The 18,158-nt window shown below is 47.4% G+C and overlaps 1 protein-coding gene and 1 non-coding gene across 2 annotated transcripts; both read left to right on the top strand.

The window, feature by feature from the left end:
• The first annotated feature begins 208 nt into the window (after positions 1 to 208).
• Positions 209 to 17,111, top strand: kpnb1 (karyopherin (importin) beta 1). The gene is made up of 22 exons (XM_073493837.1): positions 209 to 564; positions 1,510 to 1,568; positions 5,887 to 6,069; positions 6,159 to 6,359; positions 6,442 to 6,594; positions 7,079 to 7,138; positions 7,223 to 7,312; positions 7,642 to 7,752; positions 7,853 to 7,954; positions 8,104 to 8,328; positions 8,703 to 8,894; positions 10,019 to 10,149; positions 10,636 to 10,783; positions 11,482 to 11,553; positions 11,661 to 11,805; positions 11,949 to 12,031; positions 12,233 to 12,340; positions 12,767 to 12,910; positions 13,914 to 14,019; positions 14,541 to 14,655; positions 15,716 to 15,877; positions 16,109 to 17,111. Coding segments are annotated over exons 1-22 (2,631 nt in total). The 5' UTR covers positions 209 to 524; the 3' UTR covers positions 16,110 to 17,111.
• On the top strand, positions 14,071 to 14,246 carry LOC141020290 (small nucleolar RNA SNORA79). The gene has a single exon (XR_012180817.1). It is a non-coding gene; the product is annotated as a small nucleolar RNA SNORA79 (small nucleolar RNA).
• Positions 17,112 to 18,158: the final 1,047 nt, after the last annotated feature.

Here is an 18,158-nt window from a genome sequence, read left to right on the forward strand (position 1 = left end):
TCTGTGCGGACACTGTCCTCTGGGTGGACACTGTCCTCTGGATGGACACTGTCCTCTGGGCGGACACTGTCCTCTGGGCGGACACTGTCCTCTGGATGGACACTGTCCTGGGTGGACACTGTCCTCTGGAGCGTCTTGTCTGCTTGCGCTGACTGCACACCTTTAAAATGTCCGACAGTCCCTGAAGGGGGCACGTCGCCCTGCCGTCAGTGCGTGATATCCTTCCGCGGGAGAGAAGCGCGCGGCCCTTTCCCTCCCGACAACACAGGATGCAAACGGGCGGCGGTGAAGCTCCGAGACGTTACTCTGCGCCACGGTCGTTAACATTTCCCGCACCATCCGAGTGAGAAGCGCCGCGCTAGCACCGGGGAACCTCCGCCTGTTGTATCAGCGACCGATCCCGCCCTGTGGCTGGTACCGACTGAGCTCCGTGGAAGAAATATAATCCGCTGTGAGCGCTGCGCGGCAACCGAAACTATCGAGCTAGCGACCGAGCACAGAGAGCGCGGCAGCCGGGGGACGGAATGGAGCTCATCACTATCCTCGAGAAAACGGTCTCTCCAGGTGAATATCAGCACCGCACACTCCCACACAGCATGTCCGTCCTCCGAGGTGGTATTTGGGGCTGGTAGCTGCGGTGGTAGCGCGGCCGCGGCTAGCTCCGGTGAACCGGTGAAAGTTTGAAGTAGGGAGGAGGGAAATGCCTCGCTAGCGGGCTGCTAGCTCGGAATGCTAACACAGCTAACGTCACGGCCTCAATCCCCGCAGATAACGCTGGTGACTTAGCACTCTGTCAGAGGTCTAATTCTAGTTTAAGAGTGTGATTAACCTGTCGCTCCGCTCAGGCGGGCTCTCAATACGCTGTCATATCATAACAATGACGATGTTCCTCCACGGAGGCTGATGTGACAGCTGCATGTAGCCGGGCGGCAGCGGCGACCCTGCCCATGCCTCATTCAGCCGCTATGCTAGCTTGTTAGCCGTTAGCTGGTATCATTCAAACTATCGGCCGCTTCTTCGCACGCCCGTCCGGGCGGACGTTACTTTTGAGCCGCTGTGAGGGCAGAAAAGTTCATCCAGCTGTCGTATTAATCATCCCACACAGTTTTAAGATGAGTTAATATTCTTTAAACCGGCTCGCTGTTTGTCAGGAAAACTTAAATTCCGTCTCTCCAAACGTGTCCCGGTGGCCGGCTAATGTTAGCATGCTAACCGACAGTCTCTTGCTGACACGCACGTTGGACCCTCGCCGTGTTTGTGCAGGCTGACTGGACGAACCGTCAGTGAGATGAAACTTTAATGTTACTGATTGCTGGAAAGTAACTACACCAGAGCCGTGTCTTCTGTGTAAAATGGCTGCTAAAACTGTTTCACCACCCATTTTATGGCTCATGCCAAACCCTTCTACTAAAGTCGTGTTAGCCTTCCTGCTAGCCATATCTGTCAGCTAATTAGCTAACATCTCATTGAATAAGCCCTCTCCCCCTCCTCTCCCCGCTCTCTCCTCAGATCGGAATGAACTGGAGGCGGCACAGAAGTTTCTGGAGCAGGCGGCGATAGAGAACCTGGTTAGTTCGGTGCTGGTGGTGCTGGTGGTGTCGGTGTGCGGGTGGTGGAGCAGCTAACTGACCTGCTGCTACACTCAGCAGCATGGATGGAGCAGAGAGGAGCTCAGGACAGCTGGAGCCCGCCGGCTTCTCCTCTGCTCTGCTGCTTCCTCCTCCACCCCTCCCCACCACCACCCCGTTACACACGCACGCACACACACACACACACACACGCACACACACACCCTCAGCCTGCTAACGTTAGCATTTCAGAGAGAGCTACATCTGATGTGGTGACGGCTGCAGGTCTGAGTTCAACTGCCCCGGAAATATTTTGAATCGGTCAGTTTTTGATTTTGTGTGTCCAGATTTGGAGACACATCTGTGAGACCTTCACACATTTACCTTGCACAACAACAACACACAATATATGTGACACAATTCAACAGCAACATGTGTAACTAACGATGGTCTGTAGTGGTGATTGTTAGAATAAACCTGCACAGTTTAATGACGAGGTTTAGTTACTCAGACCTTCATCAGGACGGGACGATGTTGAGTGTTACAGACTCATGTGGACCAGTCGGACCACACTGCAGACACACGTCCCTCAACATCCCATCACACACCTGAACCAGCAAATCTACACTGACTGAAAACACTGCAGAGTCAGACAGCAGGAACATGTGGGCCGACTGTGGTTCTGTGGGCCGACTGTGGTTCTGTGGGCCGACGAAAAACAAGACGGTTTAAAACCTTTTTTGTAAAACCATCACAATAGGAAACGATTCATATATCATAACATGTTCACAGTAGAAATATGACACAGATGTGGGAGATGATCCTTGAACAACAGAAGGACATTGAACACATCTTGGCTGTGAAGAAGACGATAAAGACAAACTACAACTTGAGACGACGATATGATGAAAATACCTGAAGTCTACTGACAAACCACTCAAGTACATCAGAGTACATGTCACATATTTACATTTCAGAAGCTGGAAACCAGTAAATGATTGTTTTTGGTAATTTTCCCACAAAACACTCGTCACTCTTCTGTCAGTTGACTCATGGTGCAGCTCCACCCTGTTACCTCAGATAATCCAGAGGACACGTTCAGGGTGGAGGCTCAGACTCACCAACACCATCTGACTGGAAACGCCGCGAGAGAGACGATGATACAATTATGTTTTTACTTTGATCCAGTTGACTCTATGATTTATTGTTCAGCGGACAGAAAGTCGATGCAGCAGGACTGTTAGTCTCAGACTCAACCTGCAACATGTCAGATTCACTGACGGCTGTCGTTTGTTTTAAAGGTGAGTTTCAGTTGGAAGGAAAATGGAGGCTGTTAATGCTGACTAATGAAGAAAAGTTCTCATGGTACTGAACTCCAGTGAGACGTGTCCACACTCAGAACTGTGTCCAATGTGCTTATTAAACGCTCGTGACAAAGTTAAACCTTCTTAAGTCTTTAAGAAAAGTTTTACTGTCCACACGTCACACGCAGGTTCAGTGTATCTGTCAAACAGCATCGACTGATGGTACCGGTCCAGTGTGCTGGTTCCAGTTCAGGTTAAAAGGCCTGTGTGTGTTTGAGGAGGAGCCGCCTGATGATGTGGGTTAATAAAGACGGTGTGATGCGACTCTCGTGGTAATATTTGACGTCTCAACAGGTTATTTGGCAGAAAAACAGTCGGATGTATTTAAATACGCAGTAACAGACACACAAACAGGCAACACAACTTTGTGTAACGACAACCAGCTGGAGTCGTGACGCAGCGATGAGCTTCTCTTCCATCTGAACAAACACGGCAGCATATCAACAGTGACGCTAACAGCTAGCAACTGTAGCTGCCGTCAGCTCAGTTAGCCGTGCAGCTAGCGGTCCTGACTAGCGGCTGGTTTACACTGCTGACAGGCCGGTGCGAGCTGTGTAGCAGCTTAGTAGCTAAACGTGCTTCATAACAGTTCAGACGCTGTAGAAACGGGTTTTCCTTCATTCAGTTTAAGATCCTTCAAATGAAGTTTTGAAAGTTCTCACACATTTCCTGTTTAATACTCCAACACTACACATGGAGCTTTAGCAGACGCTAGCCACGTTAGCTGCAGAACATGCTAACACCAAGTCCAACAGGTGAACCTGCTAAATAAAAAGTAACCGGTTCAAAGTTAAACGTCTGGAGTTTGTTTGTCTCGCTCTCGTTAAAGTGATTGGTGCAACATTGAAGAGTTTTGCAGGTGTTGTGGGGACGTTTGCATCAAACTGAAGTTGATCCACTGCGTCTTCACTTCCTGTCAGAGAAGATGAAGTCTGTTGGTTCTTGAACGCAACAGCAGATAAATAAGCTTTAAATAAGTCAGTCACAGTGAAGCACGTTGTATTTAATGTGCAGTCACACGCCTGCCAGTTTGTGGGTCTGTAGGTTTTAGTGTCGCAGTATTTCAAAGGTCAAAGGTGAATGTTGAGCTTCAGCAGTTTGATCTGCAGCAGATAAAATCCTGTAAATGTTTTCATCCTGCTTCATTTAGAAACACTTTGTCTTCAGTTGGTGGTTGTATTAACTTTTTATAAGCGTGTTAATATTTAAGCTGCAGTCAGATAAGACTCTCAGCTGACAGCATCTATTGTAGTTCACACAGTCGCAGATGAGACGAACACGACGTTTCTTCCTTCTGTCAGATGTGTGAAAGACGTGAAGCAACACTGACGTGGTTCTGTTGGATCTTACGGTTTGTAGTAGACGTAGAGCGAGTGTCCGATCATATCACAGAATCAGATGTTTTGGTGACATCATTTATAGACGAAACGCTCACAGAGCAGCAGCTGTTACAGTCGGTGTTTGAGGTGAAGTGGTGGCGTGACGTTTGTCAGGTGAACTTCAGTGAGTTTGTTTCCAGGTGTTTCTGAGTCCTGTTGCTTAAAGTGTGTCCAGAGGTCCCGTCTGAGAAGTGTCCTCGTGATGTCACTCGAGTCGGCGCCGGGTGAAGACTACGAGTGAGAGACTGACACAAACATGCAGGTGTGGAGTGAGCTGAGCACACCTGTGGAGTGAGCTGAGCACACCTGAGCAGCTGCAGGACAGGTTACACTGCCAGCAGTCACATGCACACAACCAATCAGGTTTCAGGTACAGATCAGGCACCGACATGCCCAAGTCTCAGATGCAACTATCAGACAGAGAGGTGCATTGTGGGTAGTGTAGGCTGTAGCCAGGTTTACTGATGATGCATTAATTTACCTGTCATTAATCCAGAAGTGTTGCAGGAGGTTGAATGTGTCGAGGACGGTGTTTAACGTGACACCAGCTTCAGTCAGACGTTGACGCAGGTTTGAGTGAAAATGAAGCGTCGGTGACGTTTTTCATCCTGAAATGTTGAACTGTGCCTTTAACACAGAAAGATGAGTGTGGTTGGAGCTGTGTTGTGTTCACTGTCTGTGGGTGTAAAGAGCTCTTCTGACAGACTGACTGAGCTGCAGAGGAGGAGGAGGATGATGATGATGGTCGCACATGAAGAAGCAGACTTTATTTCTCCTCTGTCGGTGTTGTGCAGAGTCACGGAGGCCCGATGCATCAGAGAGCATGATGGGACATTTACAGTGATGACACAGCGGTCGGTTCACTGTGTAAATGATCCAGAGTTGAGTTGAGCATCACGCTCACTCAGATTTTACATCAGTCTGATCAGTGATCAACCAGGAAGTGACTCGGTGTCAAACAATGAGCAGTTTCACATCGTCAGCACATTTTATTTTAGCTTTTTATCTTTGGTTTCAGTCGGTTTTCAAATAAAAGCATCAAACGTTGGTTCAGTTTCTTAAATTTGAGGATTCACACTGAGGAGACGTTTTATACAAAGTGTGTTTGAGTTTGTTGACCAGCTGTTGAATAAGAACCGGCGGAGCTCTGCAGTTTAATAAAGTCAATATTTTGTTATTTAGCTCATCGTTGAAGGAGCTTGATGACTTTATCCAACTCTGATCCACTTAAGTGTTTGATTCACAGCTGAGGACGTGAATATCTTCTGGTTTCTTTCCTCCTCTGACAGTAAACTGAAAATCTTTGAGTTGTGGACAAAACAAGACGTGAAGATGAGACACGATCGTTTTTATCGACCAAACAGCTGATCAATTAATCAGAAATGATCAACAATGAAAATATCCGTTAGCTGCAGCTCTGGGTGACGGGCAAGTCAGACATCAAATTAAATGAAAATACATTTTTATTTTTTAACTTTTTATTTAATACAATTAATAAAAACTTGACGCCCAGCTGTTTATCTGTCATCTAACTGTACCTGTCCTCCCTCCTCCCCTGTCCTCCTCCTCCCGCAGCCTACATTCCTGGTGGAGTTGTCTAAAGTGTTGGCGAACCCGGGGAACACTCAGGTGGCTCGAGTTGCTGCCGGTCTGCAGGTGAAGAACTCTCTGACCTCCAAAGACCCCGACGTCAAGACACAGTACCAGCAGAGATGGCTGGCCATCGACGCCAACGCTCGCCGCGAGATCAAGAACTACGTGAGTCCCTGAACACATCCACACTTGGATTGATCCGATCTTTATCGTGTCCCCGTGTGCGACCGTCTCCGCGTGTCTCTGTCCATCAGGTTTTACAGACTCTGGGCACGGAGACGTACCGGCCCAGCTCGGCGTCGCAGTGCGTCGCCGGGATCGCCTGCGCAGAGATCCCAGTTAACCAGTGGCCCGAGCTGATCCCACAGCTGGTCGCCAACGTCACCGACCCCTCGAGCACCGAACACATGAAGGAGTCCACGCTGGAGGCCATCGGATACATCTGCCAGGACATCGTGAGTGATCACACGCAGCCCCTGACTGACGAGCCGGCGGGAAGTAGAATATAACTAACTATTCTGGTTGTGGTTCCTTCAGGACCCCGAGCAGCTGCAGGAAAACGCCAACCAGATCCTGACAGCCATCATCCAGGGCATGAGGAAGGAGGAGCCCAGTAACAACGTCAAACTGGCCGCCACCAACGCTCTGCTCAACTCCCTGGAGTTCACCAAAGCCAACTTCGACAAGGAGGTGAACAAGACACTTCCTGTCCTCACACACCCCACTTCCTGTCCTCACACACCCCACTTCCTGTCCTCACACACCCCACTTCCTGTCCTCACACACCCCACCTCCTGTCCTCACACACCCCACCTCCTGTCCTCACACACCCCACCTCCTGTCCTCACACACCCCACTTCCTGTCCTCACACACCCCACTTCCTGTCCTCACACACCCCACTTCCTGTCCTCACACACCCCACTTCCTGTCCTCACACACCCCACTTCCTGTCCTCACACACCCCACTTCCTGTCCTCACACACCCCACTTCCTGTCCTCACACACCCCACTTCTTGTCCTCACACACCCCACTTCCTGTCCTCACACACCCCACCTCCTGTCCTCACACACACTTGACTTCCTGTCTTCAGATTTGTCTCGATCCGATGCGTGAAGTTGATTTCAGGCTTTAAACGTCGTCGCAGGTCTGATGAGAACTTGTTTGTGTTTCAGACGGAGCGACACTTCATCATGCAGGTGGTGTGTGAAGCGACGCAGTGTCCTGACACCAGAGTGAGTAACATTAAGATCAACACGTGTGACACTCGATGAAGCTGCTCTGATCTTCATCCTGACTTGTGTGTGTTGTGTTTGCAGGTGCGTGTGGCGGCCTTACAGAACCTGGTGAAGATCATGTCTCTGTATTATCAGTACATGGAGACGTACATGGGCCCGGCTCTGTTCGCGGTAAGACGACACACCAACACGCTGCCTCGATCACATGATTGTTTCTTGTGTTTTACCAACAGATGAGTTTGTTGAACATCATAGAAACTTGTATGTTAACATAAAACCATCAGCAGGTCAGATGTTGCACCTGATGATCCAACAGGTAGTTTGTCAGACGCTGTTCCAACAAATCACTTTTAATTCTAGAATAAATTTCAAAGAGCTTGATCGACTGAAAACACCAGAAAAAATAGTGACATTTTACAAGTAAAGTGAATGAACTCTCCTGTTCCTCATTGCCTTTTCTTTCTTTTCTCTTTCTCTTCCTCTACCATCTTGTCCTCCAGATCACCATCGAGGCGATGAAGAGCGACATCGATGAGGTGGCCTTACAGGGCATCGAGTTCTGGTCCAACGTCTGTGACGAGGAGATGGACCTGGCCATCGAGGCCTCAGAGGTTTGTGTGAGCAGATTTATTACATCAACACTTTTTTTTTAAAGTTCCAGTTTGTCAAGTGTTTTTCTGACTGTTCTTATCTGCTCTTGTTGAATGTCAGGCCTCGGAGCAGGGACGCCCACCCGAGCACACCAGTAAATTCTACGCCAAAGGAGCCCTGCAGTACCTGGTGCCCATCCTGACCCAGACCCTCACCAAACAGGTAACACACCTGAACCTCTGAGCAGCTCGAACATGAAGCTAGAATGCAGGAGTAAAGATATTATACACAGATGCTGTAATATTAAAACATCAAAACAAAGTTTCCCAGCTGTGAATATAGTGTCAGACCTTTTCATTTGACTTTTGCAGGATGAGAATGACGACGATGACGACTGGAACCCCTGTAAGGCAGCAGGTGTGTGTCTGATGCTGCTGGCCACCTGCTGTGAGGACGACGTGGTTCCTCACGTTCTGCCCTTCATCAAAGAACACATCAAACATCCCGACTGGCGCTACAGAGACGCCTCCGTCATGGCCTTCGGATCCATCCTGGAAGGACCTGAACTCAACCAGCTCAAACCCCTCGTCATACAGGTCAGCCACTGACACATCAAACCCCTCGTCATACAGGTCAGCCACTGACAGATCAAACCCCTCATCATACAGGTCAGCCACTGACACATCAAACCCCTCGTCATACAGGTCAGCCACTGACACATCAAACCCCTCGTCATACAGGTCAGCCACTGACAGATCAAACCCCTCGTCATACAGGTCAGCCACTGACACATCAAACCCCTCGTCATACAGGTCAGCCACTGATGAACCAGCTCAAACCAAAAGCCTTCTCACTGGGTTCAATCAGACCTTACAGCCTTTGTTCTGAGGAGCTGAGCAGGGTCAAGTCCAGTTCAACTGATCCAGACGTGTATAAATAAGCCTCAAGTCGTCTTCTTCTGCTCTTTCAGGCGATGCCGACTCTGATCGAGCTGATGAAGGACCCCAGTGTGGTGGTGAGGGACACCACAGCGTGGACGGTGGGGAGGATCTGTGAGCTGCTGCCTGAAGCCGCCATCAACGAGGTCTACCTGGCCCCCCTGCTGCAGTGTCTGATCGAGGGCCTGGGGGCCGAGCCCCGGGTGGCCTCCAACGTCTGCTGGGTGAGCTGTGACGTCTGACATGTGAAGGGTTAACGTTGTCTGTCTGGGTGTGCAAGAGCCGGTGTTTACATGCAAAGTTTAGTCATGTAGTCGATTTAGACATGAGAACTTTATTAATCCCAAAGAAGGATTCTCTGAATATTTAGCTATATAAATATGTCCTGGCATTATATAGTAAAATTAAAAGGTGTGTGTTTGTAGTGCAGGCGGATTCAAAATGAAAGTCCAGCTTAACTTTCAATCTTTAAACTTTACAAAATGAACTAAACTAAGAACCAAACGTCCCTTTTTCACACTCTTGTTGGAGTTTTACTGGAGCAACAGTGAGGAACAGTTTTCACACGAGGAAACACGTCATTATTTTAGTCGATGACATTCAGCGACACAGACCTCCAGGTCCATCACAGTCCTCAGTCCTCAGAGCAGTACGGCCGGGTACTGGTACCCAACAGTACCTTTGAATCAGCACTTCACTGTAATAACAGAAAATGTCCTTTCACTTGTAAAAATCAGTCCCATGAAGCGAGTGGCATTGCCTCAGAGGAGGAAGCTGTGCAGCAGCCGGAGAAACGCTTTCTGTTTCTACTCAACCTGGATACTTAAAAATATGTCAAAAGGAACTTGAGTTCAACAGTAGAGGGCAGCAAAGCTTCGCTGCAGCGTCTCGTCTGCCTGGTCCAAAGAAGAAGACAGACATTTTATTCTGGAATATTTCCCCGCAAATAGCCTGAAACTCGTGTACTGTTGGATCCACACCGAGCCTAAACAGAATTTTTACTAGCGTTAGCCAAAACTCAGCTCCACGTTCAGATAACATCAACAGAGATGGTGACAAACATCCAGTTATCTCCTGCTACAACTTCTCCAACAAGCTAATTTTTTGCAGATAGTGATGAAGTTGTGAAGTATGTGCCACCAGACCTAATGTAATTTCTATGTTCTGCTGGAAACCTGAAACAGTTCCTGCGGTGCAAACGGGCTCTTGGTTCCAGAGTTCGCTCTGTCAGATGCTGTAACTCCTCTAGATAAGTTCTCTTCTAGATGTCTGGAGGAACGTCCTGACAGCTGTGAGGATGAAGGTGAACAGCAGGATGTTTGAGTGTGGTCTCTGTGTCTCCTGTCAGGCCTTCTCCTCTCTGGCTGAAGCAGCTTATGAAGCCACAGACGCTGCAGAGGACCAGGAGGAGCCCAGCACCTACTGTCTGTCCTCATCCTTCGAAATCATCGTCCAGAAACTCCTGGAGACCACAGACAGGTAGAGACGCGAGGCGTTCAGTTTCTTTGTTTTAGTGCTCAAGGCAGATGTGGCTCGGAGGTATGACAGCAGCAGTGACAGTGTTTGTGGTGTGATGACTTCCTGTTGCAGAGACTTCCTGGTTTCAGTGTAAAGTGAGACACTTTAAAAAAAAGTATAGAGCGTTTGAAGTAAAATGAATCTGCTGTAAAAACACAGAAGAACTGAACATCCAGTCTGCAGGTGTGAGATGAGATGGCCCATAAACTTAATCTGAAACAAACGAGGTTCATCTTTAACTTCAGTTCAGAAATATTAATTTATTGTTTAAATGTCACAAAATCAATAAGAGGAAATAAATCTTTATTTCTTCTGTGCTCTTATTTGTCTTCAGACATTTTGACTGCCAATAGATCCCAACAGTCTCTGATGTCTTCTAAATGAACCTGAATGTAAATCTGGGACTGATGGGATGTAGGAGAGTACTGATGATGTTTGTGTCTGCAGGCCCGACGGCCACCAGAACAACCTGCGCTCTGCTGCCTATGAGGCTCTGATGGAGATCGTCAAGAACAGTGCGAAGGACTGTTACCCTGCGGTCCAGAAGACCACGCTGGTCATCATGGAGAGACTGCAGCAGGTCCTCCAGATGGAGGTGAGACAGCGGGGGAGGAGAGGGGGAGGAGAGGGGGACGGTCACATCAATCGCTTACTTTCACATCAGTATTTTAAACTATCTGGAAATCAGACGTTCAGAAACTGTGAAAACATTTTCATGAACACAAATAGAATCAGTCAGTCAGAGCAGAAGTGTTTCTGTGGTGACGGATTCAGAAACTAATGTCCGTTCACGCACACGATGAAAATGTGTTTCACTGCAGCGTGGCTCATAAATACTGACGGTACATTTAATAACGTGAAATGTACATTATAAAGAGGTACAAGTACATGAATTAGTCAAATCTGAGGATACAGACGGACTCGATTTGGACGATTCATTGTCAGTAATGAGTGAAACTTCTCTCTGTCATTAAAGTGTCATTAGTAGTAAACTGATATGAGTTTCAAACAGGGAATTAAAAGTGTTTCGCAGAAGATAGAAATGTTTAAGAACATCTACAAACACAATAAGAGGAGAATTAAACATTTTGAACTTTAGATGATGGACAGACACAACATGGCCGACCACAGTGCAGAGAGGAGCTGCTCCAAATAAAAGACATTTCATTAATAAGAGAGAGAATGAGATGGTTTGAGATCCGAATGAGCAGCAGCCTGTTGAAGGCATTTAATCTGAAAGAACCTTTGCATCGTCCTCTTCCTGTGTAATGATGTCACTTCCTGTGTCTGCAGTCGCACATCCAGAGCACCTCAGACAGAATCCAGTTCAACGACCTGCAGTCACTGCTGTGTGCCACTCTACAGGTGAGACGGCACACCTGAGCTGTCAATCAAACACTCTCCTGTTTGTGTTGTGTTCATGCTCTTATTGTGACAGTGTTGTGGAGACAGTTTCCTGTGTGTTGTTGCAGAACGTCCTCCGTAAAGTTCAGCACCAGGACGCCCTGCAGATCTCCGACGTGGTGATGGCGTCTCTGCTCAGGATGTTTCAGAGCACCGCCGGCTCCGGAGGCGTTCAGGAGGACGCTCTGATGGCCGTGTCCACGCTGGTCGAAGGTACAGACACACACAGAGAGAGAGAGACACACACACACACAGAGACACACACACACACACACACACACAGAGACACACAGACACACACACAGACAGTAAGGAGAGACAGGTTGTGTGTATCTGACTACGTCTGTGTGTTTCAGTTCTGGGCAGCGACTTCCAGAAATACATGGATGCCTTTAAGCCTTTCCTGGGTATCGGACTGAAGAACTACGCTGAGTATCAGGTGCGTGTCATCAGCCTCACATCCAGCTGCTGCGGTCATGTGACCTCAGGCTCACGGGTCGCTCCACTGGTTTTACACATTAAAGTGTGTTTACAGGTCTCGGATAGAACAACTGCCAAATTTAGTTAAAACTGATCTTTAAAAGTGTTAAATTGTCTTGTGATGGTGATGATGATGATGATGACGATGATGATGGTGCAGGTGTGTCTGGCGGCGGTGGGTCTGGTGTGTGACCTGTGCCGAGCTCTGATGTCCAACATCCTGCCTTACTGTGACGAGATCATGCAGCTGCTGCTGGAGAACCTCGGGGTGAGGAAGATCTCCCTCCCTCCCCCCTCCCCCTGCCCTCACCCCCCTCCCTCCTGTACATTTGTTGAACTTCCTGTCTATCGATTAATGACCTCCTGACGAGTCTCGTGTGTGTGTTCGGTCTGTGATGATAAATCATGCACCACGCTGACCGTGATGTAAACCTGACCACATTAATCTGAGACACACACACACACACACACACACACACACACACACACACACACACAGCTGTTTGCTTTTTAATAACTTCCTGTCGTTCACATTAATAAATTTTACTCTGTAAATTTACCTTTTACAGAGCAAATGCTCAAAACTTCCTTATTCCTCTCCTCCACCTCCATGTTGACAGTGATCTTCTGTGTGTGTGTGTGTGTGTGTGTGTGTGTTGCTGAACTGTGCTTAACATGAACTGTGTGTGTTCAGAATGAGAACGTCCATCGGTCGGTGAAGCCTCAGATCCTTTCGGCGTTCGGTGACATCGCTCTGGCCATCGGAGGAGAGTTTAAGAAGTACCTGGACATCGTCCTGGACACCCTGCAGCAGGCCTCACAGGCCCAGGTGGACAAGGTAACACACAGGAGGTCATGTGATCATATGAACACAATCGAGCCCCCAGGAGGAGCTCCAGGCTCTGAAGCCAGTTTTCATAGTGGTCAAACTGTAACTACGTTGTCACGTGGCCCAAAAAGACTTTTTCCCATAAGCTTACATTGTGAAGGAAGCGTCTGTCTTTTTAGTGTCACAACCCCGAGACAGGACTGGTGTCACTGTCATCATTGGATCCATTCGGTCCAATAATATTTGTAAAATCTGGAGGAGCCGCATGATTAAATGATTTTATCCTCAGTCAGGTTAGCCGGGTGCTAAACAGGAAGTTAGCTGCCTCATTTGGCTGAAGTCTCTCGTGCACACGCACGACATGTAAGATCTGAGTGTTTTCACAGCTGAGCAGCTTTCAGAGGAGTGAACGGGGCTCCGCCTCCAACGCTGTCCAGGTTTAATGTCACGTCCTTGGCTGAGACTCTGTGTGTGTGTTTGGTCTGTGATGATAAATCATGCACCACGCTGACCGTGATGTAAACCTGACCACATTAATCTGAGACCTCCTCACTCTGCAGTCAGCCGCTTGTACGTTTGCTCGCTCATCATGTGTTTGAGGGAATGACTTAACGACCTGAGATAAAAGAAGCCGTTTTACCGACGGTTCAGATGAGTCGCTGAACAGCTGCTCACATCTGTTTGTCTTTGATTAAATGAAACGCAGTTTAAACATTATCACAACAAAACTACAAATCTATTAATGTGTTTAACTCACTGCATGAAGGATGGAGGACGTGTCCATGAAATATGATCCAGTTTCACTCCAGTCAGTGAATAAAGTTGTGAATGTTTGTACAGTAGCTCTGTGCCACACGCTCATCACTTAAAGATGAAGATTGATTGATGGTGGATGACTTGATGTTGGTTGAAATCTGTAAGAACGAGCTGACGTGAGCAGATCAGATCAGACTGAACCCACGACTGCTGATTGTACACGTTTAAACCTCTTCCTGTTTGTGTGTGTGTTCAGACGGACTACGACATGGTGGACTACCTGAACGAGTTGAGGGAGGGCTGTCTGGAGGCGTACACCGGGATCATCCAGGGCCTGAAGGGGGACCAGGAGAACGTGCACCGTAAGATCCCATGACACCACATGACACCACACACACACTCACACTGTGAGGCGACGTCTGTTCCTCTTCCTGTGTGAAGTCCATCAGGAGGATTTTAGGACGTCGCAGAGCAAATCGAGTCTTTTTCACCCAGAGAGCTTCAGGCAGCCGCGGCCAATCAGAGAACTTCTGGCAGCTGTGGCAGCCAATCATCACACGGCTTCCTGGTTTTGCGAGACTCAACAAACAAAACACACTGATGACTTTTTAAAGTGACGACGTTCAGTTCTGCTGCTCTGTTTTCATGTCAGTTGTCCCTCTGTCCTTCCCTCTGTCCTTCCTTGCTTCCTCCTTAACCATCCTCCTTCCTAACCTGCCTCCCGTCTTCTTCCTTTCCTCCTCATTTGTCCCCTTTCTTCCTTCTCTTCTTTGTCATCTTATTCCTTCTGTCTCCATCATTGCTCTCTTCCTCCTTCCTTTCTCATCTTCCTCATCCCTTCCCTCTTCATCACCTCCTTCTCTTCTGTCCTCTCCCCCTGCAGCTGATGTGATGTTGGTCCAGCCTCGGGTGGAGTTCATCCTCTCCTTCATCCATCACATAGCCGAGGATGAAGATCACTCTGATGGAGTCGTGGCCAACGCTGCTGGACTCATTGGGTAAGGAGGGGGAGAGAGGGGAGGGGAGGGGGAGGTTTGATTGACAGGTGAAGCTGTTTGTTGGTCTATGAAGAGAAATCATGCACCACTCTGACAAAGTGATGGAAACACCAACCACAACATCTGAGACCAACACACAGTGACCGGTGGACTCCTCAGGTCAACATCTGACATTAATGTCTTTAAATCAAATCAATACATTTTAGATTCTGGAGCAGCCGGAAACCATTTTGTCTCTGTGGAAGTTTTTTATGGAGGTTTAATTTGATAAAAACAAAAATTATTTAATTTTTGCTTTTGAGTTTCTCACGTTTCATAATTAATGGTTCGTTATAACAACTTAACTCGTGTGACTTGTCCAGATCAGATGTTTTCATGATGAACTAACCTGAATATAAATTAATTTAAATGTCATTCTGAGTTTATTCTGTTTTCCCCTTTATTGTGATTAAAACCCGACTCATAACCAATCAAACTTTATTCATACATCATCTTTAAACAAATCAGAGTGTTTTACAAGTGATAGAAATAAATCCAGCAACATCTCCATAAAGAAACATAAACAGGTTCAGACTGAAGAACTGCAATAAAATAGTTACAATAATTAAAGATAAAAACAAGCAAACAACAATATTGTGAACAAAAGCTGTAAATGTAATATAATTATTATGATAATGTAAATGAAAACCTTTATAGAATAAAGTGTTGTGATAAAACACAATAAATTGAAATAAAGTATAAACATTAAAATGATAAAATTCAGACAGGATGAACTTTAAAAGTGAATATTCAGCTTCAGTGATGGAAACCTGAAGACGGACCAATAAAATCTGATTGATGACTGATAGTTTATATCAGTGATGTTTTCACATGTTATTAGTTTTGACTTGATCTGTTTATAAATCCATGATTATAATATCAAATGTTCTTGCAGCCTGATCGTCCCGAGCAACAAGTCAAACTTTGATTTTAACTCTGTACGTTTCCTGCCACATTAAAAGCCTCAGTGCTGTTTGTGATGTTGATGTCTGTTTTGTTTTCTGTGTGTGTGTGTGTTCAGCGACCTGTGCACGGCGTTCGGTAAAGACGTGATGAAGCTGGTGGAGGTTCGTCCGCTCATCAACGACCTGCTGACGGAGGGCCGACGCTCCAAAACCACCAAGACCAAGACGCTCGCGACCTGGGCCACCAAGGAGCTCCGCAAGCTCAAGAGCCAGGCCTGGTGTGTGACACACGCACACGCACACACACACACACACACACACACACACACACAGTTTGTGTGTGTGTTGGTCTATGAAGAGAAATCATGCACCACTCTGACAGAGTGATGGAAACACCAACCACAACATCTGAGACCAACACGCACACACACACACGCACGCACAGTTTCTTCTTCTCCTCTCAGATTGTCGTCGGTCCTCCAGCTGACTGTTTCTTCTTCTCTTCTCAGATTGTTGCCAGTCGGGGAAAAGAGAGCGAGAGATTTGAGAGAGATCGACATCAGTGAACAATGAGGACAAACTGCCCCACTGGAATTAACTCTTCTGTGTTTGTGGCGAGCGTCGACTCGCAGCAGAAGTCGAGTGTGAGCTGAGATGAGTGTCTGTGTGTGAGCGAGCGAGAGAGAGAGAGACGCGTGTGAGCGAGCGAGAGATGATGACATCACACCACCTTCAGTTCCAGCAGGCGACCCCCCCTCTCCTCCCCTCCTCCCCCTCCTGGACGGCCTGTGGACTGGACTCTGACTCCCCCCTCCTCCCATCCCCCAATCAAAACAAACAAACTCACCTTGGAGCCCTCCCCTCCTCCTCCCACAATCCACCTCACTCGCTGTAGCTGGGCTCTCCTACGACATCACAATGACGTCACTGACCCGCCGCCGCCCCTCGAGCCGGGGGAGGGGGGGAGGAGGGGAACTAGATAAAAACACGACGAGAAAATAAAAGACTTCTGTGGAATCAAAGGTTAAAAATCGAGCGGACTCTGTGGACTTCTGTGGAAAACTTTAGATTTGTGTTGCTCTTATTTTTCTTCTTCTTCTTCTTCCGAGCACTAAAACAGCGAAGGAGATCTGACGGACGCGAACGCCTCCACCTGCTCCGTGTTCAGCGTTTGATGCTCTTATCCAAACAGCAACAGCACTAAATTCCTACAAAATAAAAGTCAAAAAGCCGAGGAGGAATCCTCCGAGGAGCGAGTGCCAAATGGAGATAGTTTAGCGGAAAGTAAACCGGGCGAAGCTGAAAACCTTCGATGTGACGCGAGCGAGCTGCTGGTGAAGCGTTTCAGTTTTTGTTTCCCCGCTGCACTTGGTTTGGGAAAAGGTCACTCACCATTTTTGCTTGTTTAAATAAAATTGAGAGAATTGAAGACGTTTGTATAAGGTTATATTTTTCCATTGTTATGATGAAAATAAAGTTAAAAAAAAAACAATAAAATGATATGAAACATTCCCCAAGCAGTTCTGGTGATTTCGGTCTTTTTGTCGTCTGTCGGACTCCTGGACTCATGAAATGTTTTGGACTCTGCTGATTGGAAGCTGAACTTTGGCTCTTGAGTTCAGTGGCCGCCTCCCGCTGACGGGTTGTTTACTCGACGCCACAAAGAACTCTGATTTTTGTTGTTTTTCTGTTTTTTTCTTTTTTTAACTCACTTCACGGCTTGTTTGGTAGCAGCAGCTCAGCTCTTCGCTGACGGGAGTTCTGTTGGGACGTTGAGTTTATAGTTGGTGTGGAAATCACGTCTGAGCTGCAGAAAGCTGAGCGCGCTCAGTGCTGCCTGTCCGCCTTGGCTCCGGGCCGGCTCACTTCACTTTCAGTCGTTGAACATCGGACAGAACCACTTCCTCCAGTAAAAAGAAAAACGGAGGATGTTCTCTCATCAGGACCTAAAGTAGAAAATGATTTTCTTTGAGTTGAGGGTGAAGTGTTTCCTGCCTCGGAGGGCTTTTATTTTGTAGAGGTGTGGCAGCCGTAGGGAGGACGTACTTCCTGTGTTGACATGATGAACCTGGCAACTCGATTATTACTGAATTGTGAATCATTAAAGCCAATCTGCTTTTTATTTCATATTCAACTTTAGTGAACTAATAAAGTCTATATTGTACTGAACGTTCTGCTGCTGCTTCTTCTCACCTCAGATCCAAACATCAGAACATAACGAGGAGTCGTGAACAGAATCAGACTTTCTCAGGTGTCACCGCTCTGTTGGATTTATATCAGAACTAGATCCCGGATCAAAGATGGCGGCTGTCCCGTCCAATCAGAACAGCTCTCCACTCTGAAAGGCTTTCTGTCTTCTGGGTTTACTTCCTGTTTACGAGGCTCACTGAATATGAAGTCATTATTCGGACCTGATCCAACGGCACCGCCTCACTTTAACTTCTGCCCTGTGGCCACTCGCGGTACTGCAGCGAAAAATTCTCCTGCAGCCCAAAAATAATTTCTATGGAAGCCCGTTTGTGCCAATTAAAGACAACATGGAAATGTGACTGAACAGAA

The sequence above is a fragment of the Pagrus major genome, chromosome 23 (genome assembly GCF_040436345.1).
Source record: "Pagrus major chromosome 23, Pma_NU_1.0".
NCBI classification, from domain to species: domain Eukaryota; kingdom Metazoa; phylum Chordata; class Actinopteri; order Spariformes; family Sparidae; genus Pagrus; species Pagrus major.